The 27,783-nt window shown below is 42.6% G+C and overlaps 1 protein-coding gene across 4 annotated transcripts; it reads left to right on the top strand.

The window, feature by feature from the left end:
- Nucleotides 1–26,658, top strand: PRSS46 (Putative serine protease 46). Of its 4 annotated transcripts, none has more exons than XM_084988373.1 (6): nucleotides 1,414–1,491; nucleotides 1,833–2,007; nucleotides 3,467–3,534; nucleotides 3,825–4,084; nucleotides 4,823–4,986; nucleotides 26,234–26,658. In XM_084988373.1, the coding sequence occupies exons 4-6, from the start codon at nucleotides 3,856–3,858 to the stop codon at nucleotides 26,486–26,488; spliced, it is 648 nt and encodes a 215-aa protein (XP_084844499.1). In that variant the 5' UTR covers nucleotides 1,414–1,491; nucleotides 1,833–2,007; nucleotides 3,467–3,534; nucleotides 3,825–3,855; the 3' UTR covers nucleotides 26,489–26,658. The 4 variants fall into 4 exon arrangements, with proteins under 4 accessions (XP_084844497.1, XP_084844500.1, XP_084844499.1 ...); XM_084988372.1 differs by having other exon boundaries at nucleotides 3,467–3,644; XM_084988371.1 differs by lacking the exons at nucleotides 1,414–1,491; nucleotides 1,833–2,007 and adding an exon at nucleotides 1–160 and having other exon boundaries at nucleotides 3,467–3,644.
- Nucleotides 26,659–27,783: the final 1,125 nt, after the last annotated feature.

The raw sequence follows: 27,783 nt of genomic DNA, 5'->3' as shown, positions 1-27,783 counted from the left end.
ACACAGTGGAGATATCCTGCCCCACCCTGCCCCCAAGTCCCATTATGAGGATGAGAGAGGACTGTGCACCTGTTTGCCATGGCATGTGGACCAGGAGATCTTCAGGGCCTCACACCTCCATTCCCTTCGGCCAGAGCTGAAAATAATTTCTATCTTGAGGGTAGGCCTTTGGTAGCATGGAAGAGAGGCAGGAGGGCTCTGTTTTACCTGGGTACCCATGTCAGCTGTCCTCATGCCTGAAGGGCCTCCATTTGTTCTTTCTTTCTTTCTGTCTGTCTGTCTGTCTTTCTTTCTTTCTTTCTGTCTTTCTTTCTTTCTTCTTTTTAGGGCTGCAACTGCGGCATATGGAGGTTCCAGGCTAGGGGTCTAATTGGAGTTGTTGCCGCTGGCCTACACCTATGTCAGCTGTCCTCATGCCTGAAGGGCCTCCATTTCTTCTTTCTTTTCTTTTCTTTTCTTTTCTTTTCTTTTCTTTTCTTTTCTTTTCTTTTCTTTTCTTTTCTTTTCTTTTCTTTTCTTTTCTTTCTTTCTTTCTTTCTTTCTTTCTTTCTTTCTTTCTTTCTCTCTTTCTTTCTCTCTTTCTCTCTTTCTTTCTCTCTCTCTCTCTCTCTCTTTTTAGGGCTGCAACTGCGGCATATGGAGGTTCCAGGCTAGGGGTCTAATTGGAGTTGTGGCCGCTGGCCTACACCACAGCCATAGCAATGCGGGACCCGAGCCATGATTTGACCTACATACACCACAGGTCACCACAACACCGGATCCTTAACCCACTGAGCAAGGCCAGGGATTGAACCCGCTTCCTCATGGATACTAGTCGGGTTCGTTAACCACTGAGCCACAATAGGAACTCCCATTTGCTCATTCTTGATGAGCACATCATCACCAGACTGCATGGTGTGCTAAGCCTGTGGTCCCAGTGTTGAGGCAGTTCCCATTTGCAGGTGACCATGAACATGAGGAAAGAGTCTTATTAAAAATGGAAACTAATATCCATGGAATGGGTGAGCTTGTTTGGGAAGCACAATTTAGGACAACTGGGACTTGTGATGAGGACAATGTGATATATGGGTGACTGCTCACTCACATAAGGCATCATGTACATGTCTTATGTCTCAACACCCCATGAGGTGGGCCTTATCAGCACTCCCATTTCATAATAGGAACCCAAGGCCTGTAGAACTAAGTGCTGTGGAATCAGGATTCAATACCAGTTTCCAGTAGACTCTTTGGGGCCTCATGTGACAGAAGGTATCTGGGCTCCCACCCTAACTAACCACATGTAATCTTGTGGTGGCAGCTCTGGTTCAGGTCACCTGCCAGCTGCTCATTGTGCCACTTGGCAGAAAACATGCTGGTGTGACATCTGTTAGTAGGGGTGTGTCCCCTGACTTAGGGATATTCCTTTCCCTTCAGTGTGTGACTCCCTTTCGCCGACCAGTGCCTTGTTGAGTGAGTGAGTGAACGAGAGCCTGCCTACTCTGATGCCCTCAGGTATCTGTGACATTTGGGGATGATGAGGATGTACACTGCTGCTCGTAGCTGACTGCTCTGTCTGTGATGATGTGGGGGTGGGGGCCTGTAACCCTGTAGGGACAGAGGTCATGAGCCAATATAGGGGTTCCCATTGCCACACATGAGCGCAGGCAGTGGCATCAGAGCACAATTTGTGAGTGGGAGTGCTTGGACTTTGAGATTCCAAGAATTAGAGGTGGTCTGCAGTGGAATCTGAGCCACTGAGTGTCCCCTGTGTATGGAATAGTGTCCCTGTGCCTATAACACAGGTTGATGTGCAACACCGCAAGTCCCCAAATGATCCATCATGACCTCCCCAGATTCAGCTGCTGTTCTTGATGCTGGCACCTGGTGCTGCCATCTCCAGGCTGAGTCCTGCAAATCTTGCACAAGGTTTTGGAGAAGGAGATTGGCGTCAACCTTGTCCTGGATGTGAATTCTGAGGGGTGCTGTTCTCTGAAACTGGGTTGCCCACTGTGGATGTGCAGCATGGAGGTAAAGCCCAGCCTTGCTTCCTGGAATCATCACTTTTTAAGTGGCAAAATTCATTCTTTGGGCCCCTGGCTCCCCAGGGCTTCAGCTATGTGAGAGAGGGAAGGGAAAGGCTCTGGAAGCCCCTTCTTTCCTCTTTTTGTCTAGATTGGGGCAGTTTGTAATCTGGAACAAGGTAGTTATAAACCCACCACAGTGTATGAGAAGCAGTGGAAGTGTGGCTCCCCCTTGGGGGAGACAGCAAGCCACTGGACAGAGACATTGGCAAGAATGGAGCAATGAGAGGTCAAGGCCAATATAACTCCATGGAGACGTTGGGGCTTGTGTGGGTTCCTGTGGATCCCTGTGGCCAGCCACTCATTGAAGGTAAAGGTGATCAGCCACGGATGTGTGTGGCAAGAGAACCAGCCATCCAAAAGTGATAGTAGAACCAGGAGCCCTGGAACATAATAGAAAAAGCCCAAACATCAGTGTTTTGAGACCCTCTGAGGGATTTCTATGAGGCAGGAACCAATAGATATTTCTGCTTATGTATATGAGTCACAATAGGTTATTAGCCTAGTCTGTTTATTGTTGTACCCCCTCCACCACCATCATGGATCCCCCACCCCCAGGCAGGTACAAGCCTTGGTTGCTGCTGCTGAGTCCTGAAGCTCTGGTTGGCATTGCTTGCTGAACTGCTAAGGGAAACCCTTTCTGGAACCATGTCTGCTTGAGAAGTATAAATACATGTCCAAATTTGCCTGTATGAGAAATTCCATGACCACATGTTACAACTTATTGACAGCCTAAACTTGACTGCAGGCTATACTTAAGAACCCTTTTTATTTGTCTTTACTTTTGATTGCCAACCTTTGCTGTAAATTTCTCCTTTCCTGTCCTAAATGATGTTCAGTTATTAAATACCAGTCCAGGATGGTCCAGCTCAAAATCTCAATCTCATATCCAGTTCCTCCCACTCCTGCAGTTGGGGCCGGTGAGAGGCAGGGAGGGAATTGGCAAAAATCTCTCCTCACTGCCTGGTATGGTCACAGAGAGTGCACCTCCAGGGCTGGTCTTTGAAGGGGGCACTAGAGTTGTATAGTATGATGTTACTACCCATTGCTTTCTGGCTACAGCTGAATTAGCAGCACTGCTCATTGTGCACCATCACTTAATGCTTGACTGCACCCCTCTGATTCTCTCTTCTTCACTCCCCTAACCATCTGCTTGCATGAACAAGGGGGAAGGGGAAGGGAAGAATCCTGGGTTGATGGACTGTAACAAGCCTTGGAGGGGTTGTCTGGTCCCCATTGTTTGGAGGCTCTCTTTATAACGTGGGGCCCCTGCTGTTTCTGGGTCTTTGATTGCCATTTCAGGGATGGTGGGAAAAGCCCATGTGCATGTGGCAGTAGTTGCTTGTGACGGCCAGAAGTCTGAGGGCTGCCCTTTGCTACCTGAGAGTCTCTACCTTTTTCCTAAGGGTCCTGGTTCCAGGCCTGTGGTCAGTCTCAAATCTCCTGCAAGAATGTCAAGGGGAAACTAGTGGAGGTAGGCAAATGGCCATGGCAGGTGAGTATCCTATTCCTGGGCATGAACATTTGCAGCGGCTCCCTCATCCACCACCAGTGGGTCGTTACAGCTGCACACTGCTTAGAGAGGTCAGTCGGGGTGGCCAGCTGGTCTCAGGGGCTTTCCTTTCTGGCCTGGGAGGCCCTGTTGAATCTGGGGATGTGGGAGTAGGGGCCTGGTTGCATAGCCCTGTGCTCAGCCTGAGTCTCTCCAAGACTCCACATTTGACCTCATTGCTGGTGATCTGCCTCCTACCCATGGCCCTGCAGATCCAAGGACCCCAGATCATATTCTGTGAAGATGGGAATTCAACAGCTCTCAGAAAATGGCACTGAGCTCTCGGTCACTCGCGTCAGGATTCATGAGGATTTCATCAACCTCATATCCCAGGACATTGCCCTCCTGAAGCTCAAGGACCCCATCTCCTGGTCCCCCCTCATCCAGCCTGTCTGTCTACCTAGCCCTAAACTCAAGCCATCTCTTGGATCCATGTGCTGGGTGATTGGGTGGGGACAAACTGATACTCAAGGTAAGAGAGGTCCCAAGGTACTTGTCTCTTCAGAACACAACTCCACCACATGCTTCTCCATCCAGTCCTTTATTCACTCATTCCCTCCATCAGCAAACATTTCCTGAACACTTACATGTGCTGCACATGTCCTGTTATCTATTGATGGGAAGATATACGCAGTGCCCAATATGAAAGACATACATGGCATATATGGGCTTAGGTTCCCAAAGTTAAATCCAATGTCAAGTTCTCACTTTGCAGCCTGGAAGGAAATTAATCTTTGGCTATTAATGGGATTCCCTGGCTGCAGGTCCACAAGGTCCATGGTCTCAGGAGGTACCTAGGCATTGGGCAGCCATTATATACACTTGTTCCCTTGAGGTCCTAGAGACGAGGAGACTTTGTGGGTGCCTGCCCTCCAGGGGGTGGCTCACTTTGGGCTCTAGAGTCTTGCTACATTGGCAGATAGCCATGGAGCAGTGCTCAGCCACTCACCCTCATAGAACCTGAATTATTGGAGTATTCCCTTTTGGCCTTATTCAGTGCCTAGATGTCGGTCTGAGCCCCTTGAGAGACTTTTGATTAGACTTTTCAATGAGCTTGGGCTTTTTCAAATGTCAGACTATGTGTTGGGGCCTTTATAAATAACTATCCCAGAAAATGGCCCTACCTCCCACATTGCAAAACTGACCCGCTTCAAATGGAGATGTGACAAAGAGTTGAAGGGATGATGAAGCAGGATCTCTCTCTTTTCAGTGACCTCAAAACCCTCCTACAGGCTTCAGGAGGTGGCTGTCAGGATTGTAAACAATAAGATCTGCAATGAACAGTACAAGTTCCTCTTCTTGAAGGACCAGAAGAAGCTTATTGGGAGTGACATGATATGTGCCAGCGCACAGTGGGGCACAGATACCTGTCAGGTGCGCCATGTCTGGGCTCGGGCAAAGGCAACTTTCAGGGGTCATGCTTTCCTTTCCACATGACACTGGGAGACGTTTTGAAAATCTCCTTTCCCTGGGCTTCACTTTCCCAATCTGTAAAGTAAGGGTGAAGTTACTTTTTGCTCATGTCCACAATGATAGCTAATAATGGCAGTACTTCTCAGGTTATTTGAACACTTCTGAACACTAGTCACATGCCCAGATCTGGGCTAGGTAGTGGCAGAACCAATTTTGCATAAATGGCACCATTCTGTAAACAAGCTTCTGCTTCTTGTATCTTCTAGTCAACATTGTTTTTGAGATTTATCCATACTGATATATGCTGCTCTAATTCCTTAACTAACAGCTCTATCTATGATATTCTCTTTTATGAATATGCTACAATTTCTTCATTCTCTCATTTATAAACACTGAGGTAGCTTCTAATTTTTCATATCACATACTCTGCTGCTCTGAATATTCTTGCATACATTTCCCTGTTTACATGTTCCAGAATTTCTCAACATGGTGCATCGTGCAAGGAACTGGTGTGTCATAGGCTGCACATACTTTCGTCTTTAATAGTCATAGCCAAATTATTTTCCAAAGTGATTGTATTAATCTATATTCTTACAGTAGTGTTTGAGAATTCCATTGCTCCATATCCTTGCCAACTTTTGATATTGTCAGACTGTAAAATGTTTTCCATTCTGATAGAATAACTATGGTGGATGGATGAAAAATAATATACCATTGTGGTTGCATGTATATTTGCCAGTTATTAGTGCAATTGTGTATCCTTTCATATGTTTATTCACTATTCATGATTCTTCTGTGAATCTCTTGTTCTGATATTTCGCACATTTTTCTGTTGTTTGCCTTTTTATTTGTATATTTTGGGTATTGATTTTATGTTCATTGTGTATGTAGCAAATATTTTCTTTGAGTTTTTGAAGCTATTTTGTGCATATTGGCTTTTGCTGAACAGCAATTTAGATTTTAGTCAAGCATATTTCCATTTTCCCTTTTAAAAAAAATCCTTCCTATTCCTGAGGTAATAAGGTCATCTTCCTATGTTTTCTTTTTCCTGAGAGTTTGGAAATTTTGCTTTCCGCATTTATATCTTGAATCCACATGCATTCATTTTGTGAATGGTGTAAATAAGGGTTCTATTTTTATTTATTTCTGCAGATGGACTACCAATTGCCCCAGTGCCATTCAGTGAAAAAAACATTTTCTGTACTGGCTGTCACCACTTCCTCATAAATCAAATTTCTGTATCCACAGGGGCTGATTTCTTGTGTTAAACACCTTAATGTTTTTGTTCATGTTTAATACAAGTATTTTTGTGTTTTTTTAAAATTGAAGTATATATAGTTAATTTATTGTGAAATAGTTTCAGTATTTTTGCAGATATATTCTATTTTAGGTAATTATAAGTTAATGAATTTAATTATATGTGCTATACAGTATATCCTTGTTGCTCATATATTTTATGTATGGTAATTTGTATCTGTTAATTCCATACCCCTTATTTGTTCCTTTTTTCTTTCCCTTTGGTAACCCAAATTTTCTATATCTGTGACTCTGTTTCTGTTTTGTATATACATTTACTTTATTATTTTTAAGATTCCATACATAAATGATATAGCATTTGCTTTCTCTGACTTATTTCACTAAGTATTATATTCTCTAGGTCCATCATGTTGCTGCAAATGGTAATATTTCATTCCTTTTTTTTTTTTTTTTTTTTTTTTTTTGCTTTTGAGGGCCGCACCCATGGCATATGGAAGTTCCTAGGCTAAGGGTCCAATCAGAGCTGTGGCCGCCAGCCTATGCCACAGCCACATCAGATCTGAGCCATGTCTGCGACATGCACCACAGCTCATGTCAATAGCAGATCCTTAACCCACTAAGTGAGGCCAGGAATTGAACCCTCAACCCCATGGTTCCTAGTTGGATACGTTTCCCCTGCACCATGATGGGAACTCTCCTGTAAATTTTTTTGATGATAGTCATTCTGACAGGCATGAGGTGATACCTCAATGTGGTTTTTTTTTTTGTCTTTTTTTTAGGGCCGCATCCACAGCATATGGAGGTTCCCAGGCTAAGGGTAGAATTGGAGCTGTAGCCGCTGGCCCACACCACAACCAAAGCAACACCAGATTCAAATGGCACCTGCGACCTCCACCACAGCTCACGGAAAGGTTGGATCCTTAACCCACTGAGCAAGGCCAGAGGTCAAACCTGCATCCTCATGGATGATAGTCAAATTTGTTTTCTGCTGAGTCACAATGAGAACTCCTGATTTGCAGTTTTTTTTTTTTTTTTTTTTTTTTTGTCTTTTTGCTATTTCTTTGGGCCGCTCCCGCGGCATATGGAGGTTCCCAGGCTAGGGGTCTAATCGGAGCTGTAGCCACTGGCCTACGCCAGAGCCACAGCAACGCAGTATCCGAGCCGCGTCTGCAACCTACACCACAGCTCACGGCAACGCCGGATCGTTAACCCACTGAGCAAGGGCAGGGACCGAACCCGCAACCTCATGGTTCCTAGTCGGATTCGTTAACCACTGCGCCACGACGGGAACTCCTGCAGTTTTTTTTTAATGATTAGCAATGTTGAACATCTCTTCATGTGCCTGTTGGCCATAGGTCTGCTTTGGGAAAATGTCTGTTCAGGTCTTCTGCCCATTTTGATTTGACTACATTTTTTTTCCAAATTTTTTTTAGGGCCACATCTGTGGCATGTGGAAGTTCCCAGGCTAGGTGTCGAATCCGAGCCGCAGCTGCCAGCCTATGCCACAGTCACAGCAATGCTGGATCCAAGCTGCATCTGTGACCTATACCATAGCTCATGGCAAGGCTGGATCCTTAACCCAATGAGCAAGATCAGAGATCGAGCCCATATCCTCATGGATACTATTCAGGTTTGTAATCCACTGAGCTACAATGCAAACTCTCAGACTATTTTTTTTTTTTTTTTTGGATATTGAGTTGTATGAGCTGTTTGTATATTTTAGATATTAACTCTTTGTCAGTCACATCATTTGCAAATATTTTCTCCCATTCCATAGGTTGTCTTTTTGTTATGTCATTGGTTTCCTTTGCTGTACAAAAGTGTTTAACTAGGTTCCATTCATTTATTTTTCATTTTATTTCTTTTGACTTAGGTGACTGATCCAAGAAAACACTCGCTGTGATTTGTGTCAAATAGTGTTTTGCCTATTCTAGGAATTTTATGATATCATGTCTTATATTTGGGCCTTTAAACCATTTTGAGTTATTCTTTTATGTTTGTGGGGGAACTGTTCTAATTTCATTGTTTTACACGTTGCTGTCCAGTTTTCCAAGGACCACTTGTTGAAGAGTGTTTACTCCATTGTGTATTCTTGCCTCCTTTGTTGTAGGCTAATTGATTATAGGTTTCTGGGTTTACTTCTGGCTCTGTTCTGTTCCATTGATCTATGCGTCCATCTTCTGTGCCAGTGCCATGCTGTTTTGATTGCTGTAGCTATGTAGTATAGCCGGAAGTTTGGGAGAGTTGTATCTCCAGTTTTGTTCTTATTTTCTTCAGGAATGCCTTGGCAATTCATGGTCTTTTGTGGTTTCATATAAATTTTGGGATTATTTATTCTGGTTCTGTGAAAAATATCCTGGGTATTTTGATAGGAATTGTATTAAGACTATAGGTTTCTTTGAGTAGTATGGCTATTTTAATAATACTACTTTTGAAATCCAAGAACACAGGATATCTTTCCATTTATTTTTTCTTTTGTTATTTTGCATCTTCATTACAGTATTTGTTTTATCCAGCTTTGGCACACTTCATTATTATTTTTTTTAATTTATTATTTTTTTCATTTATAATGATTTTTATTTTTTCCATTATACCTGGTTTACAATGTTCTGTCAATTTTCTACTGAACAGCAAGGTGACCCAGTTATGCATACATGTATACATTCTTTTTTCTCACATTATCATGCTCCATCATAAGTGACTGGACATAGTTCTCAATGCTATACAGCAAGATTTCATTGCACCCGCATGTTCATTGCAGCACTATTCACAATAGCCAAGACATGGAAACAACCTAAATGTCCCTGACAGATGATTGGATTAAGAAGATGTGGTATATATACACAATGGAATACTACTCAACCATAAAAAAGAACAAACTAAGGCCCTTTGCAGCAACGTGGATGGAACTAGAGACACTCTTGCTAAGTGAAGTAAGTCTGAAAGAGAAAGACAAATATCATATGATATCACTTATATCTGGTATCGAATATACAGCACAAATGAATCCATCTACAGAAAAGAAACTCATGGAATTGGAGAACAGATTTGTGCTTGCCAAGGGGAAGGGGAGGGAGAGGGAGCCTAATACACACACACACACCCACACCCACACACACCCACACACACACGCCTAATACACACACACACAATCTCCACATCATCTTAATCTGTCAGTGGGCATTTAGGTTGTTTCAATGTCTTCGCTATTGTGAATAGTGCTGCAATGAACATAGGAGTGCATATATCTTTTTCAGTGGAAATTTTGTCTGTAAACCCAGCAATAACCCAGCAATCCCACTCTTGGGCATATATCTGGACAAAACTTTTTGCATACAGTGACAGTTTTACCTCTTCTCTTCCAATTTGGATACCTTTTATTTCTTTTCTTTTTTTTAGATTAAAAATTATTTTAATGAATTTATTTTAAATTAATATAATATAAAATAATATTAATAAAATTAAAATTATAAATTAAAACATTAAACAACACTGAAAATCAGCTATACTCTAATAAAATAAACTTTAAAAAAATTTAACATTGCAATGATACAAGTACACATGAAATAATAGAGATTTTGGAATATACAGAAGATTACAGAGAAGAAAATCCAAACCACCCATAATAGATTCACATATTCAGCAAATACTCATCAGGAACCACCAGGGCCAGGGAATGGAATGGTGAATAAGAGACCCCATCTCAACCCTCCTTGAAATCATCACGCTCAAGGATACCTTTTATTTCTTTTGTTTATTGGAATGCTGTGGCTAGGACTTCCAATAATATGTTGAATAAGAGTGGTGAGAGTGGGCATCCTTGTCTTGTTCCAGATTTTAGTGGTAAGGCTTTGAACTTTTCTCCATTGAGTATTATACTGGCCGTGGGTTTTTCATAAATGGCTTTTATTATGTTAAGGTATGTTCCTTCTATACCCACTTTGGTAAGAGTTTCTATCATATGAATGGATGTTGGACTTCGTCAAATGCTTTTTCTGCATCTCTTGAGATGATCATGTGGTTGTTGACTTTTCTTTTGTTAATGTGGTGTATGAAATTGATTGATTTGTGTATGTCGAACCATCCTGATGAAACTGGGATGAATCCCACTTGGTCACAGTGTATGATCTTTTCTATATGTTGCTGGCCTCAGTTGGCTAAGGTATTGTTGAGAATTTTTGCATCTATGTTAATCAATGATATTGGCCTATAATTTTCCTTTTTGGTAGTATCTTTGTCTGGTTTTGGTATGAGGGTGATGGTGGCTTCACAGACTGTCTTTGGGAGTGTTCCTTCTTCTTCAACCTTTTGGAAAAGTTTAAGAAGGATGGGTTTAAGTTCTTCTTTGTATGTTTTGTAGAATTCGCCTGTGAAGCCATCTGGTCCTGGTCTTTTGTTTGTAGGCAATGTTTTATTACATATACAATTTCATTTCTAGTGATTGGTCTGTTCAGTTGGTATATTTCTTCTTGGTTCAGTTTTGGTGGGCTGTAAGTCTCTAGAAAGTTGTCCATCTCTTCTAGGTTGTCAAATTTGTTGGCGTATAATCGTTCATAGTATTCTCTTATGGTTTTTATTTTTATTGTTTGTATTTCTGCAGTATCTGATGAGATTTCTCCTTTTTCACTTATTTTGTTTATTTGAGTTCTTTCTCTCCTCTTCTTGATGAGTCTGAACAGAGCCTTGTCAATTTTGTTAACCATCTCAGCTCTTGGTTTTATTGATTTCTTTTCTATTGTTTTTTGAAATTTTTTTTTGTCTTTTTTTTTGCCTTTTCTAGGGCTGGCTCCTGTGGCACATGGAGGTTCCCAGGCCAGGGATCTAATCAGAGCTGTAGCTGCTGGCCTATACCAGAGCCACAGCAACGCAGGATCTGAGTCACATCGGCGACCTACACCACAGCTCACAGCAACGCCGGATCCTTAACCCACTGAACAAGACCAGGGATCGAACCCACAACCTCATGGTTCCTAGTCGGATTCGTTAACCACTGAGCCATGACAGGAACCTCATGTGTTTTTTCTATTGTTTTTTGAATCTCTTCTTATTGATTTCCTCTCTGATCTTTATGATTTCCTTCCTTCTGCTGACTTTAGGTTTTGTTTGTTCTTCTTTTTCTAATTCTTTTAGGTGGTGGTGTAAATTGTTGATTTGAGATTTTTCTTCTTTTCTGAGGAAGGCCTGTATCATTGTGAACTTCTCTCTAAGAACTGCTTTTGCAGCATCCCATAGATTTTGAATGGTTGTGTTTTCATTATCATTTGTCTGGAGGTATTTTTTAATTTTCCTTTTGATTTTCTTGTTGACACATTAGTTTTTTAGTAGTATGTTGTTTAGTCTCCATGTAGTCAGTTTTTTCTCATTTCTTTTCCTGTGGTTGATTTCTAGTTTCATGCCATTGTGGTCAGAAAAGATACTTGAAATAATTTGTATACTCTTAAATTTGAGGTCAGTTTTGTGCCCCAGTACACGGTCAGTCCTTGAGAATGTTCATGTGCACCTGAAAAGAATGTACGTTCTGATTTTTTTGGATGTAATGTCTTGAAAATGTCAATTAAGTCTAACTATTCTATTGAGTCATCTATTGTGTCAACTATTCTATTGACCTCTGTTGCTTATTGATATTATGTCTGGAGGATCTGTCCATTGATGTGAGTAGGGTATTAAAGTCTCTTACTATTATTGTATTCCCATCAATTTCTCCTTTTATGTCTGTTAGTATTTGTTGTATGTACTTGGGTGCTCCTGTATTAGGGACATATATATTGACAATTGTAATATCCTCTTCTTGGAAGGCAGCTGTGCTCACCACTATACCATCAGAGCTAATGTAATATCCTCTTCTTAAATGGATCCTTTTATCATTAAATAGAGTCCTTCTTTGACTTTCTTTATGACCTTTGTTTTAGAGTCTATTATGTCTGATATGAGTATTGCAACTCCTGCTTTTCTGTCTTTTCCATTCGCATGAAATATCTTTTTCCATCCCTTCCCTTTCAATTTATATGTGTCCTTTGCCCTAAGGTGAGTCTCTTGTAGACAGCATATATATATATGCCTTTTTAGGGCCACACCTGCAGCATATGGAGGTTCCCAGCCTAGGGTTCGAATTGGAGCTGTAGCCACTGGCCTACACCACAGCTACAGCAACACAGGATCTGAGCTACATCTCTGACCTACACCACAGCTCATGGCAATGCCAGATCCTTAACCCACTGAGTGACACCGGGTATCAAACCTGCATCCTCATGGATGCTAGTCAGATTTGTTTCCACTGAGCCACAGTGAGCACTCCTCTTGTAGACAGAATGTTGTAGGCTTTTGTTTTTTTATGCAATCTGCCACTCTGTCTTTTGATTGGAGCATTTAGTCCATTGACATTTAGGGTAATTATTTATTTATTTATTTATTTATTTTTTTGTCTTTTGTCTTTTGAGGACCGCACCCATGGCATATGGAGGTTCCCAGGCTAGGGTTCTATCAGAGCTGCAGCTGCCAGCCTATACCACAGCCACAGCAATGCCAGGTCCAAGCCGTGTCTGTGACCTACACCACAGCTCACAGCAACGCCAGATCCTTAACCCACTGAGCAAAGCCAGGGATCGAACCTGAAGCCTCATGGTTCCTAGTCAGATTCCTTTCCACTGAGCCACGATGGGAACTCCATTTAAGGTAATTATTGATAAATATGCATTTATTGCCATTTTTTTTTGTTTTGTCTTTTTGTTGTTGTTGTTGTTTTTGTTGCTATCTCTTGGGCCACTTCCGCGGCATATGGAGGTTCCCAGGCTAGGGGTTGAATCGGAGCTGTAGCCACCGGCCTACGCCAGAGCCACAGCAACGCGGGATCCGAGCCGCGTCTGCAACCTACACCACAGCTCACAGCAACGCCGGATCGTCGTTAACCCACTGAGCAAGAGCAGGGACCGAACCCGCGACCTCATGGTTCCTAGTCGGATTCGTTAACCACTGCACCACGACGGGAACTCCTATTGCCATTTTAAACCTGGTTTTCCAGTTGATTCTATGTTTCTCCTTTGTTCCTTTCTTTTTTGGTTGGATGATTTCCTTTAATTTTATGCTTGTGGTCTCTTCTTTTTAGTTGTTGTGAATGTAATATTTGGTTTTGATTTGCGGTTGCCCTGTTTTTTTAGTATATTAACCCCTTCCTATATCTGCTTTCTTTAGCCTGATAATCATATTGGCTCAAACACATTCTAAAAAAAAAAAAAAGAGTCTAGATTTTCTTGCTTTCCTTCCCCACATTTTATTATTTTAAAGTCCTTTTTAAATAACTTCATGTTTGTCCTTTTGTTATTCCTTGTGTTTATTATAGCTTTTACAGTAGGTATTTTTTTTCCTTTTAGATCTGTATACTGGCTTGTTTAAGTGATTGCTTTCCCAATTGTGATTTCCTCCATCCTATTTCTTCGTGCTTCTTTTTTATTTAGAGGAGCCCTTTCAGCATTTCTTTTAGAATAGGTTTAGTATTGCTATACTCTTTTAGTTTTTGTTTGTCAGAGAAATTCTTTATTTCTCCTTCTATTTTATTTTATTTTATTTTATTTTATTTTTTTGCTATTTCTTGGGCCGCTCCCGCGGCATATGGAGGTTCCCAGGCTAGGGGTCGAATCGGAGCTGTAGCCACCGGCCTACACCAGAGCCACAGCAACGCGGGATCCGAGCCGCATCTGCAGCCTACACCACAGCTCACGGCAACGCCGGATCGTTAACCCACTGAGCAAGGGCAGGGACCGAACCCGCAACCTCATGGTTCCTAGTCGGATTTGTTAACCACTGCGCCACGACGGGAACTCCTATTTCTCCTTCTATTTTAAATGATATTCTTGATATCTCTTTCCTTTAGATTTGGAACGTTTTCAGCCATAATTTCTTCATATATATTTTCAGTCCCCTTTTCTTTTTTTTCTACTTCTGGAATCCCTATATGTATAGATTTGCTCACTTTATATTATCCCATAGATCTGTTATATTGCTTTCATGTTTTTTTCATTTGGTTTTCTATCTGCTGTCCTGATTGGGTGATTTTCATTATTCTATCTTCCAAGTCGCTAATTTGTTCCTCTGCATTATTCATTCTGCTCTTCAGTGCCTTTAAGTCAGTTTGAGTCTCTGCAAATGAATTTTCTAATTTTTCTTGGTTCCTCCTTATATTTCTAGTTCCTTTCTAAAGTAATCTGCATTACTGTTTTTATCCGTTCTTTTTTTAAAGTCTTTTTAGGGCTGCACCTGTGGTGTATGGAGTTTCCCACACTAGGGGGTCAAATCGCAGCTGTAGCCACTGGCTTATGCCACAGCCACAGCAACACTAGATCTGAGCTGCATCTGCAACCTACCCCACAGCTCACAGCAACACTGAATCCTTAACCGACTAAGCAAGGCCAGGTATCAAACCTGCATCTTCATGGATGCTAGTCAGATTTGTTTCTGCTGAGCCACAATGTGGAACTCCCATATCCGCTCTTAATTCCTTCAGTATTTTCACTGTCTCCTTTTTGAACTCGGTGTCTGTTAGACTGCTGAAGCCTGCCTCATTGTTTTCTCCTTTGAGAGAATTCTCCTGTTCTTTTTTTTTTTTTTTTTTTTTTTTTTTTTTTTTTGTCTTTTTGCTATTTCTTGGGCCACTCCCGCAGCATATGGAGGTTCCCAGGCTAGGGGCCCAATCGGAGCTGTAGTCTCCGGCCTACGCCAGAGCCACAGCAACGCGAGATCCGAGCCGCGTCTGCAACCTACACCACAGCTCACGGCAACGCCAGACTGTTAACCCACTGAGCAAGGGCAGGGATCGAACCCACAACCTCATGGTTCCTAGTCGGATTCGTTAACCACTGCGCCATGACGGGAACTCCTCTCCTGTTTTTTTTTACTGGGAATTGTTCTTGAGCTTCTTCATTTTGCTTTTATTTTTCTTATTCTGTGAGTTTGGGGAGAACAACTTCTGTATTCTTGGAGAACTATTTATATGTGCAAGCATCCCTGGATATTTGTTAGGGATTACTATTTATTCTTAGGGTGCTGTGTGTGCTTCCAGGGAGGCGGGGGTAATGGGCAGGGCTAGTAGCCAGTGCCTGGTTTCTGGGCCCTCAACATGGCAAGGACCTACAGGAAGGTAGCACAGCCTGCTCCTAGTTGTAGGGCCCTGGAAAGTGAGCATGATCAGGCAGATGTAGGCGGTGCCCGGAACGTTTGGCAGTGGTAGCAGCAGGGCAGGTCTGTTCCCAGGGGAGTGAGAGCGACAGTGGGTGGTGCTTGGTTGCAGAGCCCTCTTCTTTGCTGACCTCTGAGGTGAGTGGTGCTGCAGGTGGAGCCTGTTCACAGACCACTAGTGGTGGTGTGCCTTTGAAGTCTGAGATGACTGCTATGGTTTGCCCCTGCCGCCTGTAGATCACACAAGAGGTGCTGCATTGTGCTTAGGCCCCTGCTGCCCTTAGCCCACACAAGAGGTGCCTGGCCACCCATAGTACAAGAGGTGTCCCGTTGTCTCTAGCCTGCGTTGAGTGACACTTCACCACCCCTAGCCTGTGCCAGAGGTGCCCCACCCTACAAGAGTCCTCACATATGCAGGGAAAGATATTCCTATGGTGATCTGCTCTACTCCTCTTGCCCTCCCCAACAATGACGCCTTGCTTCTCCTCCAGGCCCAGACCTCCTCCTGTGTTCCCTCAGCTGTGGCACTCCACTCCCCAGCCCATGGCACACTGCTCCCTAGCCCCTTAGGCTGTCTCCACACAGTCAACCCTAGTCCTCTCCCTGGAGCTGACCTCCAGAGCCTGAGTCTCAGTGCGCAGCCCCTGAGGTATGGTTTCTGGGGGTGGTGGTATGCACGGTCTGTGTGGCTCTCACTCTGCTTTGCCCTCCTCAGTCCAGCTGCTGTGCTTTTCTCCACGACTTTGAGGTCCCTCTGTCTCAGCTGATTTCCCTGTTGGTTTGGTGGCTTCCCAGAGTGTAGGTTCCTTTCCTCTTTAATAGCTCCCTCTCAGATGTGATAGTCTGGTCCTGATTCCTTCTCTCTCTCTCTCTTTTATTTTGTTCTACCAGTTAGTAGAGGTATTTTTACCCTTTTGGGAAGTGTAAGGTCTTCTGCCAGCGTTCAGTAGATGTTCTGTGTGAATTGTTCTACATGTAGATGGCTTTTTTTGATGTGTTTGTGGGAGAAGGTGAGCACTACATCTTACTGCTCCACCATCTTGATCTTTCTCCATTTCTTTCAGTCATCTTCAGTTTCCTTCATCAGTGTTTTGTAGTTTTTAGCATGTAAATAAAAACTTAATCCTTGGTTAAGATTATTCCTAGATATTTATGATGCAAATTTATTTATTTATTTATTTATTTATTTATTTATTTATTTATTTATTTTAGGGCTACACCCGTGGCATATGGAGGTTCTCAGGCTAGGGGTCCAATCAGAGCTGTTGCTGCTGGCCTACAGCATAGCCACAGCAACGCCAGATCCGAACCACGTCTGTGACCTACACCACAGCTCACGGCAACACCAGATCCTTAACCCACTGAGTGAGGCCAGGGATCGACAAGGAACCAGCAATCTCATGGTTCCTAGTCGGATTCGTTTCCACTGCGCCACGATGGAAACTCCAATGCAATTTTAAATAGGTTTTTTTTTTTTTTTTTTTTTTTTTTACTGTCTTTCATGTATGTCATTATTATTGTTTATAAATACAACAGATTTCTATATATTAATCTTGTATCCTGCAGACTTAATGAATTCATTTATTCTCATAGTTTTGGGCAGAGACTTTAGAATTCTCTATATAGAGTTTCATGTCATCTGCAAGTGACAGTTTTACCTCTTTTTCAATTTGGATGCCTTTTATTTCTTTTTCTTGTCTGATCACTATGGCTGGGACTTCCAATACTATGTTAAATAAAAATGACAAGGATGGACAAGGATGAATTTAGTGGAAGGACTTTCAGCTTTTCACTGTTGAATGTTAGTTGGCTCTGGGTTTGTCATAAATGTCCTTTATTATGTTGAGGTATGTTCACCCTATACCTACTTTGATGAGTCTTATGTAGGCAGCCTAAAGAGAGCCTTTTTCAAAAATCCAGTCAGTCACTCAGTGTCTTTTGATCAAAGCATTTAGTCCATTGATATTTCTTTTTTGTCTTTCGTCTTTTTAGGGCTGCACCCATGGCATAAGGAGGTTCCTAGGCTAGGGGTCCAAGCGGGGCTATAGCCGCAGGCCTACACCAGAGCCACAGCAATGCCATATCTGAGCCGTGTCTGTGACCTACACTGCAGGTCATGGCACCACTGGATCCTTAACCCACTGAGTGAGGCCAGGGATTGAACCTGAAACCTCATGGTTCCTAGTTGGATTCGTTTCTGCCACACCATGATGGGAACTCCTCCATTGACATTTTTGACAAGTTTGTTGTTTTATTTCTTGTCTTCCAGTTGTTTTTGTAGTTCTTATTTGTTCCTTTCTTCTTCTGTTTTTCCTGTTGTGGCTGGATGATTTTTCTTTTATAGTATGCTTAAATTCCCTTCTTTTTGGTTTTTGTGTATCTATTTTAAGGTTCTGATTTGTGTTTACTATGGGGTTTATATATATTGACTCATAATTATATCTCCTTGCTTTAAACTGAAGTTCATTCAAGTTCAGACACATTCTAAAAGATAAACATTTTTTATTTCCCTCTCCTACATTTTGTGTTTTTTGATGTTCTATTTTATATCTTCATGCTTATCCTTTTACTGTTTATTTTAATTATAGTTGCTTCTACAATTTTTTTATATAATTATTTTTATTTTTTTCCATTATAGTTGGTTTACAGTGTTCTGTCAATTTTCTACTGTACAGCATGGTGACCCAGTTACATATACATGTATACATTCTTTTTTCTCACATTATCATGCTCCATCATAAGTGACCAGACGTAGTTCCCAGTGCTACACAGCAGGATCTCATTGCTAATCCATTCCAAAGGCAATAGTCTGCATCTCTTAAGCCCAAGCACCCCATCCATCCCACTCCCTCCTCCTCCCCCTTACAATTTTTTTTTAAATCTATGTACTGGCTAGTTAAAGTGGTCTTCAATCTTTAATATATATCTGCCTTTCCTATTGGGATTTTCCCTTTCCTATAGATGATGAATTTAGGTGAAACAGTTATCTTTTGTGGTCTTGAAGGGGTGTTTTTATGTGGCAGTGTCCCTATGTACACTGTATGTGCCCAGTGGCTTTGGTTTGAGGGCTGGATCTGATGTGGACACTAGCCATGTCTTTCTTCATGGTGTGCTGACCATTATCACTTGGATAGAGGATGTGGCTGGTATTGGAGGGGCTAGAGCCTGTGTAGGGAGTAAGGCAGGTCTTACTCTCTGCTCCCTGGCTGTGGTTGCACTGTCAGGGGTGGGATCTGCTCCCAAGTTGCTGGAGTGGAATCCCTGAAGGTTGGGCTCAAGCAGGCTCTTTTCCCTTTAAATGTATGTTTTTCCTTCTCCCTCCACCCTTGCTTTTGCCCCAAAGGAGGGGAGTGATAAATCAAGTGGGGCTTGTACACTTACAGAGGTCTGATGTGCTGTACGTGTAGACTTCTGGGGCTCTGCTCAGATACAACCCAAGGTCGGGTTTTTTCCCCTTTAGTTGTCCCAGATCTTGTGCTATGTTGTGGTGTGGAGTGGGCAGGACCAGAGTGTTTTCTAGGCTGTGAGTGGGGATTGTGGTGTTGCTTGCTGGGGTTCAAGTGGGTGCACTGCCACCAGAGATCCAGGCTGCCTCTATGGCGCTGTTCAAGTAAACACCAACAATGGCGGCTGCCACCCCACACCATAGACTCCCCGTGCCACCTCTGCCTCACAAGTCTTTTCCCAGGTCTCAGCTGCCCTAGATCCTGTGCCAAACTATGACATGGAGTGAGTAGGGCTGAGATGTTCACCCAGCTCGAGGCAGTGAGGCAGTGGCCACTAGGGCAAACATCTCTCTATCCTGTCTGTTGGTAAACTATCATCAGCACACTCCTCATGAGTCAAGTCTAGGTTTCTCCAGCCTGTCTGTCCCAGTGGTTCTCCCAGCAGCCAAGAGGGCTTGTGTCCTCTGTGTGGGACCCCAGGACTGGGACGCTCAGCCTGTCGCTCAGTTCACTCACGCCCTAAGGTGAGATTCCACTGTGTGGTCTTTATTTTCCTTTTAGACCCCTTCAAAGGGCCTAGGTCCTTGACCCTATGCTTTTTCCTCCCATCCTACCTGGTTACATGGGAATCTTTCTTGTAGCCTTAGTTGTTTAGGAGTTCTTCTGCCAGTTTCCAGTTAGTTTCCTGTGAGAATTGTTCAACATGTAGATGCATTTCTTTTTTTTAATGTAGCCCCTCTAAGGGGCCTGGGTTGGCAGTACTTGTTCTCCTTGGAGGGGTTTCAGCAGGATCACTCAGAGAGTATAATGTATGCCCCCTGAGGTTGAGGGAGAGTCAGCTGTAAATCTCCCCCTGACAGAGAGCAGGAAATGTTTGGGAGGTAGGCTGGTTCTCCTGCCTCCTTACTCCCCTGCTTTACCTTGGTAGGTTCAGAAGAGAGGCTAGCAGGTGGGATAGGGAGAGCTGAAGGGAGGGGAGAGGAGAGAACATAGCCTGCTTCCTTCTTCCCGTGCCTCTTGTTTGCCAAAAGCCCTAAAGAGCAGTGGGGAGAACTTTGACTTTAAATCAAGTTTACCTTTGTGATTAGTGCCTGGATAAAGACAGATACTCTGATTTCTGAACTGAGATGTTTGTGTGACAGTGTGATCATCGTGATTATGATTACATTAATCGCAGTGAGCAAAATGTTCTAACTCTGCCGCGTTTTCACCCAGGATCAGGGAAAGACCTTACTCCTTAAATACATTTTAAAGGGACAAGGGGGGTTCAAATTAAGATGCTTGTTGTGTTCAATGTACTATTTACATATTTCCCTGCCCTTTGCCCTTGTTTTTCTGCTGGATTACTTTTCTTTTTATTAATTTGTAAAAACTCTGGGTATTATATACTGTATTTACTGGTAAAGGAATATCATGTCTTTTTCAACTTAATTTTAAGCAGTTCATAAATATATGTGTATACACACATGTATGTATATAAATAGAAGATAAAATAAATATGGTTAAACGTTAAATTATTGAGTATGGTAAAAATATACTTGCAGCTTTTCTGCAAGTCTCAAATTGTTTCAAAATAAAAACCTATCAAAAAATTGGGGAGATGGAAGTTTCAGCACTTTGTGAAATGCTTTGTAATATTTTGCCCTACTTGTTCATTGTTTACTTTTTCTTGGTATGGATTTTTTTCTCATAGAGTTAATTAAAATTTTGTTATGTTCATATTTATCTTCATTTCCCTTGATGATTATAGTTTTTGTGCTGTGGTTAGAAATATCTTTCCCATCCTAAGATTATAAAATTCTTTACTCATACATGTTCTTAATTCTTTTCTTTAAATATTTAAATTTTGATTCATCTGGAAGGGTAAAAGAGGAAACCAGTTTTATTTTTCTCCAAATGTAGCCAGTTATGTAAACAAATTTTATTGAATACTTTTGTCTTCTGGCAATGGATTATAAATGCCCTCTTTATTATATTCTACATTCCTATCTTATTTTGGTCTATTTCTGCCTTTTGCAGTCTCATTCCTATGTCACCACTCTTTTTTAGCTCTATAATTCCTTTCTGTATCTGGTAAGGCAGGTCCTCCATTATTCTTCTTTTAAACAGTTTGTATGGCTGCCCTCCTATGTTTATTTGATTTGAACAATCTTTGTCTTGAGATATTTTCTGATTTCTTCTGTGATTTTATTGTTGTTTCATTTGTAGTAGCATTTGGTTTAGTCTCCTTGTGTTCATCCCCCCCATTTTTCATTGAACAATTTTAGTATGATATTAAAAACAAAGTTGGAGTTTCTGTTGTGGCTCAGTGGGTTAAGAACCTGACATAGTATCCATTAGGATGCGGGTTTGTTCCTTGGCCTCACTCAGTGGGTGAGAGATCTGGCATTGCTGCAAGCTGTGGCGTAGGTTGCAGATGCAACTCAGATCCGGTGTTGCTGTGGCTGTGGCGCAGGCCTCAACTGCAGCTCTGATTCTACCCCTAGCCCAGGAACTTTCATATGCTACAGGTGGGGCTATAAAAAGAAAAAAAAAATCATGTGGAAATGTTGGTGGAAATTAATAGATTGATTTAGGGAAATTTGACTCTATTTTGCTCTATTTCTTTATGTCTGTAGAGCAGGAGCTTATAGCTTTCTTTATATAGTTACTGCATGTTGCTTCTGAACTTAATTTCTAGGTTTTGTTTTATATCTCCTGTTGTGAGCAGTTTGGTTTTTTCCAAAATATTCTCTCTCTCTCTCTCTTTTTTTAATGGCTGCACCTCAGAATATAGAAGTTCCTGGGCCAGGAATTGAATCTGAGCTGCAGCTGTGGCCTACACCATAGCTGTGGCAATGCCAGATCCTTTAACCCACTGGGCTGGGCCAGGGATTGAACCCACATGTGCTTTGGTTTCATTCATCTATTCAATTCAGATTTATAATATTTTTTAGAAGGTATTTAATTAATTTATTCATCCAACAGATACCTTGTGCTGGGCTCTGAGCCAGACACAGGTTAGGTACAGCCCAGTCCTGTGAGACATGATCCACGCAGCCTTTGTGCTTTGCTTTCCTCCAGTGAGGCTGGGCTCCAGTTAAGGTGTATTGAGGAAGGTACTCTCTTTGTCAAGTTATAGAATTGGGACTATGCTTCACTTGAAAGCATAGTCTGTGTTCTGGGACATTTGAAATAAACTTGAACACTGGATAGAAGTTGACACTTTTCCTTTGAAGAAGTAGTTTTTTGGGTGTTTTTTGTTTGTTTGCTTGCTTTTTAGGGCCCCATCCACGGCATATGGAAGTTTCCAGGCTAGGGGTCAAATTGGAGCTGCAGCTGCAGGCCTACACCACAGCCAAGCAAAGCCTGACCCGAGCTGCGTCTACGACCTACACCACAGTTCACGGCAATGCCGGGTCCTTAACCCACTGAGTGAGGCCAGGGATGGAACCCACATCCTCATGGTTCCTGATCCACAACCATGGCATATGGAAGTTCCTAGGCCAGGGATTGAATCCCAGCTGCAGCTATGGCAATGCTGGATCCTTTAACCCACTGGGCCAGACTGGGGATCAAACCCGTGCCTCTGCAGCCACCTGAGCCACCACAGTTGGATCCTTTTTTTGTCTTTTTAGGGCCACACCTGTGCTGCATGGAAGTTCTCAGGCTAGGAGTCGAATTGGAGCTACAGCTGCCGGCCTACACCACCGCCACAGCAACACCAGATCCGAGCCTTGTCTGCAACCTGTATTGCAGCTCATGCAACAATGGATCTTTAACCCGCTGAGTGAGGCCAGGGATCGAACTCTCGTCCGCATGAATATTAGTTAGATTCGTTACCACTGTGCCATACCAGGAACTCCTGAAAGTGTAGTTCTTGGTCGATATTCTAAGTTGTTTTGTCCATGATTATTGGACTTATGATTTGTATTTCCTTAGAAATTATTCATTTCATCCAGAAAGTTATAAATATCTTCAGATACGAGAAAGTATTTTTCCCCTGGATGTGATTCTAGTCTCTTTTCTACTCATACCACAAAGGATTTGCATTTTCCTTTTCTTTTACTTTTTTCCTTGGTAGGACTTACAAGGTGCTTATTTATTCTGTTGTTGTTGTTTTAAGAACAAGTTATTGATTTTATTTCTCAAGTCTAACATTTTTCTGCTTTCTAATGCATGGCATTTCCTTTTTATCTTTATTAATTCCTTTTCAGGTGTCTTCAGCTGAATGTGCAGTGATAAATAATTGATGATAATAACAAATAATTTATTTTTATTCTCTCTTGTTTGATATTAAAAGCATTTAGACCAAGGCTGTTCTGTGTGCAATTCAGGTCCACATCCCATGGGCTTTGCAATGTATAGTATTATTATCCTTCTGCACTCTAATTATAGGTTTTAATTCTGTTTTTACTTTACCATTTTTGAAAGTTACTTTCTTCTCCTCTGATGAGGTGGTTCACATTTTGTTTTTGGGTCCTGGTTTTATTTCACTGTGGTAAGAAAATATCCACATGGGATCTGTCTCTCTCCTATTTTCTACCCCCCGCCCTGAGTTCTCTTTTTCTCTGGATTTCCAGAGTCTAGTCAACCATATCTCTCAGGTAAGGGTCCTCACACTATCATCACTGGCCTGATTATCACTGGCTTGGGTTTTGCCTTCATTTTCCATTTTCTCTCCTCACAAAAGGCACCTACTGAAATCTGTTTAATACATGTCTTTAAAGATGTCTGTATCTTTGAAATACAAATGTTGCTATATATGTAGTTTAATTTACAGGATTGATATTGTGCTACATTCCCCTCCTGTGTTTGTTTGTTGAGGAATTTAAATTTATTAGAGAATCTATGTTAAATAGTTTTATTCTTCCAAGTCACTGCCCCCACATGTCCTATGTCAAATCTTCCTGCCTTCTCTTAACATCATTTTGGGCAGAGCCCATAATTTTCAGTTACTTTCAGTTCTTAAGTGCTTTGTCTTATTATAAGTCTCGATATAAAAATTGATTTGGCTTAAACCTCACCAAGCCCTACTCCATCTCCCTCTTCTAGTGCTCCTGGAGCATGGGGGTCTGGACACTGGGAGCCAGTGACTGGGTGATCCCTCACCCCTTAGGTCTTCCTCAACTCTCTGTCTCTACTTGTTTATTTTCAGGGTTTCCCTATATATATCTAAATATTGACTTGTAGTTGATTTTAGAGGAAATGTCCTATCTCAATTCATTATCTATCCTCAATGAGATTTGAATAAAACTCACTGAACAGGAAGTCTTAATTTTGATGTAATTAAGCCTAACATATTTGCCCTTTTCAGGTTTGTAGGTGGTTTTTGTTGTTGTTGTTTATTCTTCTCTTTTATGGCCGTACTTGTGGCACATGGAAGTTCCCAGCCCAGGGATTGAATCGGAGCTGCAGCTGTGGCCTATACCACAGCCATGGCAACACTGGATCTGAGCCACATCTGCAACCTCTGTTGCAGCTTACGGCAACACTGGATCCTTAACCCACTGAGCCAGGCCAGGAGTCAAAACCCCCATCCTCACAGAGATGTTGGGTCCTTAACCCACTGAGCCGCAATGGAAATCCTGGTTTGTAGGTTTTCATCTTACTTTAAAACATATGCTTCATCCCAGGTCATAAACTCTTGGCCCTACATTTTGCTTTATTTTACTTTAATTAATTAATTATTTTTTTTACGGTCGTACCTGCAGCCTATGGAAGTTCCCAGGCTAGGGGTCGAATTGGAACTGCAGCTGCCAGCCTACACCACAGCCAGAGCAATGCTAGACCCACATCTGCAAACTTCATCACACGGCAACCCCGGATCCTTAACCCACTGAGTGGGGCCAGGGATCAAACCTGCATCCTCAAGGATACTAGTTGGGTTCATTTCTGCTGAGCCACAACAGGAACTTCCTTGGCTCTATGTTTTAAATTAGCTTTACCTTTCTAACTTTTCACACTAAGAGTTTTATTTCCTCTTGAGTTTTGTTATGGTAAGGTCCCACTTCATTTTTCTCCACCGGTTTCCCTGCTTCTACTACAGAGATCTCCTTTCCCACAGACATGATGCTTTCTGGAGCATATGCCACATGCTCACCTTCACTGAGTTTGGCCAATCGCCTTAGGGCCCAAGACATCTTCTGGGCTTTGTTGGCAGCTCTCTGGGTTTCAGCCCTCTCTTGGATTTTGGACTCTGAGGAGTCTTTATTTTCTTGACAGTTCACCCATTCATTGAAAATGATAATTTAAAAAAACCTCACATGTTTGGTTATCTTCAGCAAGGTGGGATGGGGAATCCAGACTTCCATACTGCAGGAAACTGAATGCTGAGAACTGACATTTTTACATTGTTTTAAGTTGCCTCATCTAAGAACAATGGTATATCTGTACATTAATATACGTTTTCCTTTATTTATTTATTTATTTATTTTCTTTTTAGGGTTGTACCTGTGGCATATGGAGGTTCTCAGGCTAGGGGTCAAATCAGAGCTACAGCCACCGGCCTACACCACAGCCACAGCAGTGCAGGATCCGAGCTGCGTCTGCAACCTACACCACAGCTCGCGGCAATGCTGGATCCCTGACTCACTGAGTGAGGCCAGGGATTGAACCCGTATCCTCATGGATCTAAGTCAGGTTCATTAACCACTGAGCCACGAAGGGAACTCCCCTTTATGTTGTTAGATATAGTTTTATTATTTTTTTTCCTTACATGTCTTATGTACTATTCATTAGATTTTGCAATGTCTTGTAAGTCTTAGTTTACATTATTATACTCTGTCTATCTATGGGGGGGGGAGAAAAGGAGGAAGAGCATGATCTGTTTTTCTGATTTATAAAACTTTCATTGATACATAAGAGTGTAAGAAAGTTAAAAAAAAAATCATAAACCCACCATCAGCAGAAATAACAGCCATTACCTTTTGATGTATGCTGTTGTAAATGTTATTCTTATTCACACACTTGTTTTACACAAAAAGAGAAGAGGCAGGTTTGCATTTCAAATAGCTTATTCTGTAGGCAGGATTGTAGGAAAGAAGCAAGCCAAATGGCAATACTTTAGAGACCCGTCATGATTTAAAGGAAGGGCAGAGGAGGGAACCAGGAAGTTACAGGCAGAGAGTTAGCAGGAGAATGAAGAGAGGCCAGTGTGATCCTTACCTTGGTCTCCAGTGCAGTGCTTCCATATCGTAGAGCAGGTTCATAGCCATGCCTCATTATCAGGGATAACACTGGTCTAATATAGCTCATGCTAAGAATATGGCCCCGGGAAGGTGCACGTTTATTTATCCAGGACCTGCGAGGAGACCCTCTTGCTACTTCCCTTATGCCTCCCTTCCTCCCCTCCACAGAGTAACTCTGGTGGTTCCCTTGTCTGCCAAGTGAACAAGACCTGGATTCAAATGGGGGTGATGAGCTGGAGCTTTATCTGCAGACAGCGCCGCTTACCAGGCATCTACACCAGCATCTCCCACTTCACTGACTGGATCAAGAGGCAGGTCAATGACGTGCGGTTCGTCAGTGGGGCCAGACCTGCCTTCCTGAGCCCAGTCTTTCTCACTGGCTACATTCTGCTGGTCTCCTTGGGCTCCCTGTGGCTCCTGTGAGTGATCTTTCCAGGGTAGTCCCTTCTGGAGGCTGCTGCTTCCTCCCCTCTGTCTGTCCTGAGGAGACATGGAGACTGGAGGAGCAGAGGACCTCAGAGCAGAGTACCCTGGGGGAGGGCCCTAGAGCCACTGTTTTTTCAATTGTTCAATGAAGATGTTCTTGAATTTTGCGTCACTGAAGTCATCATTTGTTCTTGACTTTGGCCAGACCCTTCAAAGCTTCCCCACCCCCAAGAGGCCTAGCTCTCCTCTCAAGGGGCGTCTCCCCAGTAGTCTTCCTTGTACTTGGGCTCATTGTGTTCCCCTGTGTGAGCTACTGTTTCCTCTTCTGCCAATTATGGAGCTGGACTCTGTGATCCCTACTCCTCGCTTAGTCATCCCAGCACTCCAGCAATCCCTGGGTCCCCATGGCCCTCCCTTGGGTCTCTGCCCAGCAGTTTTCTTCATGCCTTACTATGAGTGTTGGCTTCTTCCCAAGAAACTCGCAGTGACCAGACTTGCACTTGTGGGCTGATTCCTGAACCTGTGGGCCTCTCCCAATCCCTCATATCACCCTAAGGGTCTACAGAACCTGACCAGTTCCTCCTCCCTCCCTGGCCAGGGTGGGTGATGACGAGGTTGGCAAAGAAGGGCAAGGCGGTGTGCCTGCTTGGGTTATTGTGTGAGGTGACTGCACCCTGCTCTCTGAGCTGCATCAGTGATCTCCATACAACTCCGAAGAGCAAGGACAGGCCCAAGCTGGCCAGAATGAGAGGGCAGAGCCCTGCTGCTCCTGTGGAAGGTAGCATGGGGGCTCCTCAGACCTGGGAGGGGGGACGCTTAGGTTCACAGGGGCTAGCTACACTTGCCATCAGGCTCTAGAGGGCAGTAGGTATGATTTGCTGGAGTCTAAAGCCCTGAATGGTGAGCCATAATGTCTCTTCCAAGACAGCAGGCCCTGGCAGAAGTTAGATTGTCCTGGCTTGATTTAACTTTTAGTAGGCTAGAATTTTCGAACAGCTTTGAACTAAAGCTTCTCATAGTATTTCCCTATACTGCTTTTAATTTTTAATTGTATTATCCATCTGTGTCATTGAGCCATCAAAATGTTCCCCAAATTCCAATATACAAAGTGGCCTGCTGCTGCTAGAAAGGCCCAAGGGTTACCATCACTCTTTCTCTGTGAATGGAAATCTCACCTGTGCCATCTTTCCTGAGCAGATGGATCTGTAAGGGAAGGGCATTTGCTGAATATGAGATGGTGCTTAAAATTATGCAGTTTTGAAAAGTCATTATTGAAAATATTTCGATCTGCT

The sequence above is a fragment of the Sus scrofa genome, chromosome 13, assembly GCF_054392235.1.
Source record: "Sus scrofa isolate SSC_HxYL_T2T_F1_AM1 chromosome 13, Sscrofa_HxYL_maternal_Yorkshire_Landrace_v2.0, whole genome shotgun sequence".
Taxonomy (NCBI): domain Eukaryota; kingdom Metazoa; phylum Chordata; class Mammalia; order Artiodactyla; family Suidae; genus Sus; species Sus scrofa.
This window is presented reverse-complemented; position numbering and strand designations above follow the sequence as displayed.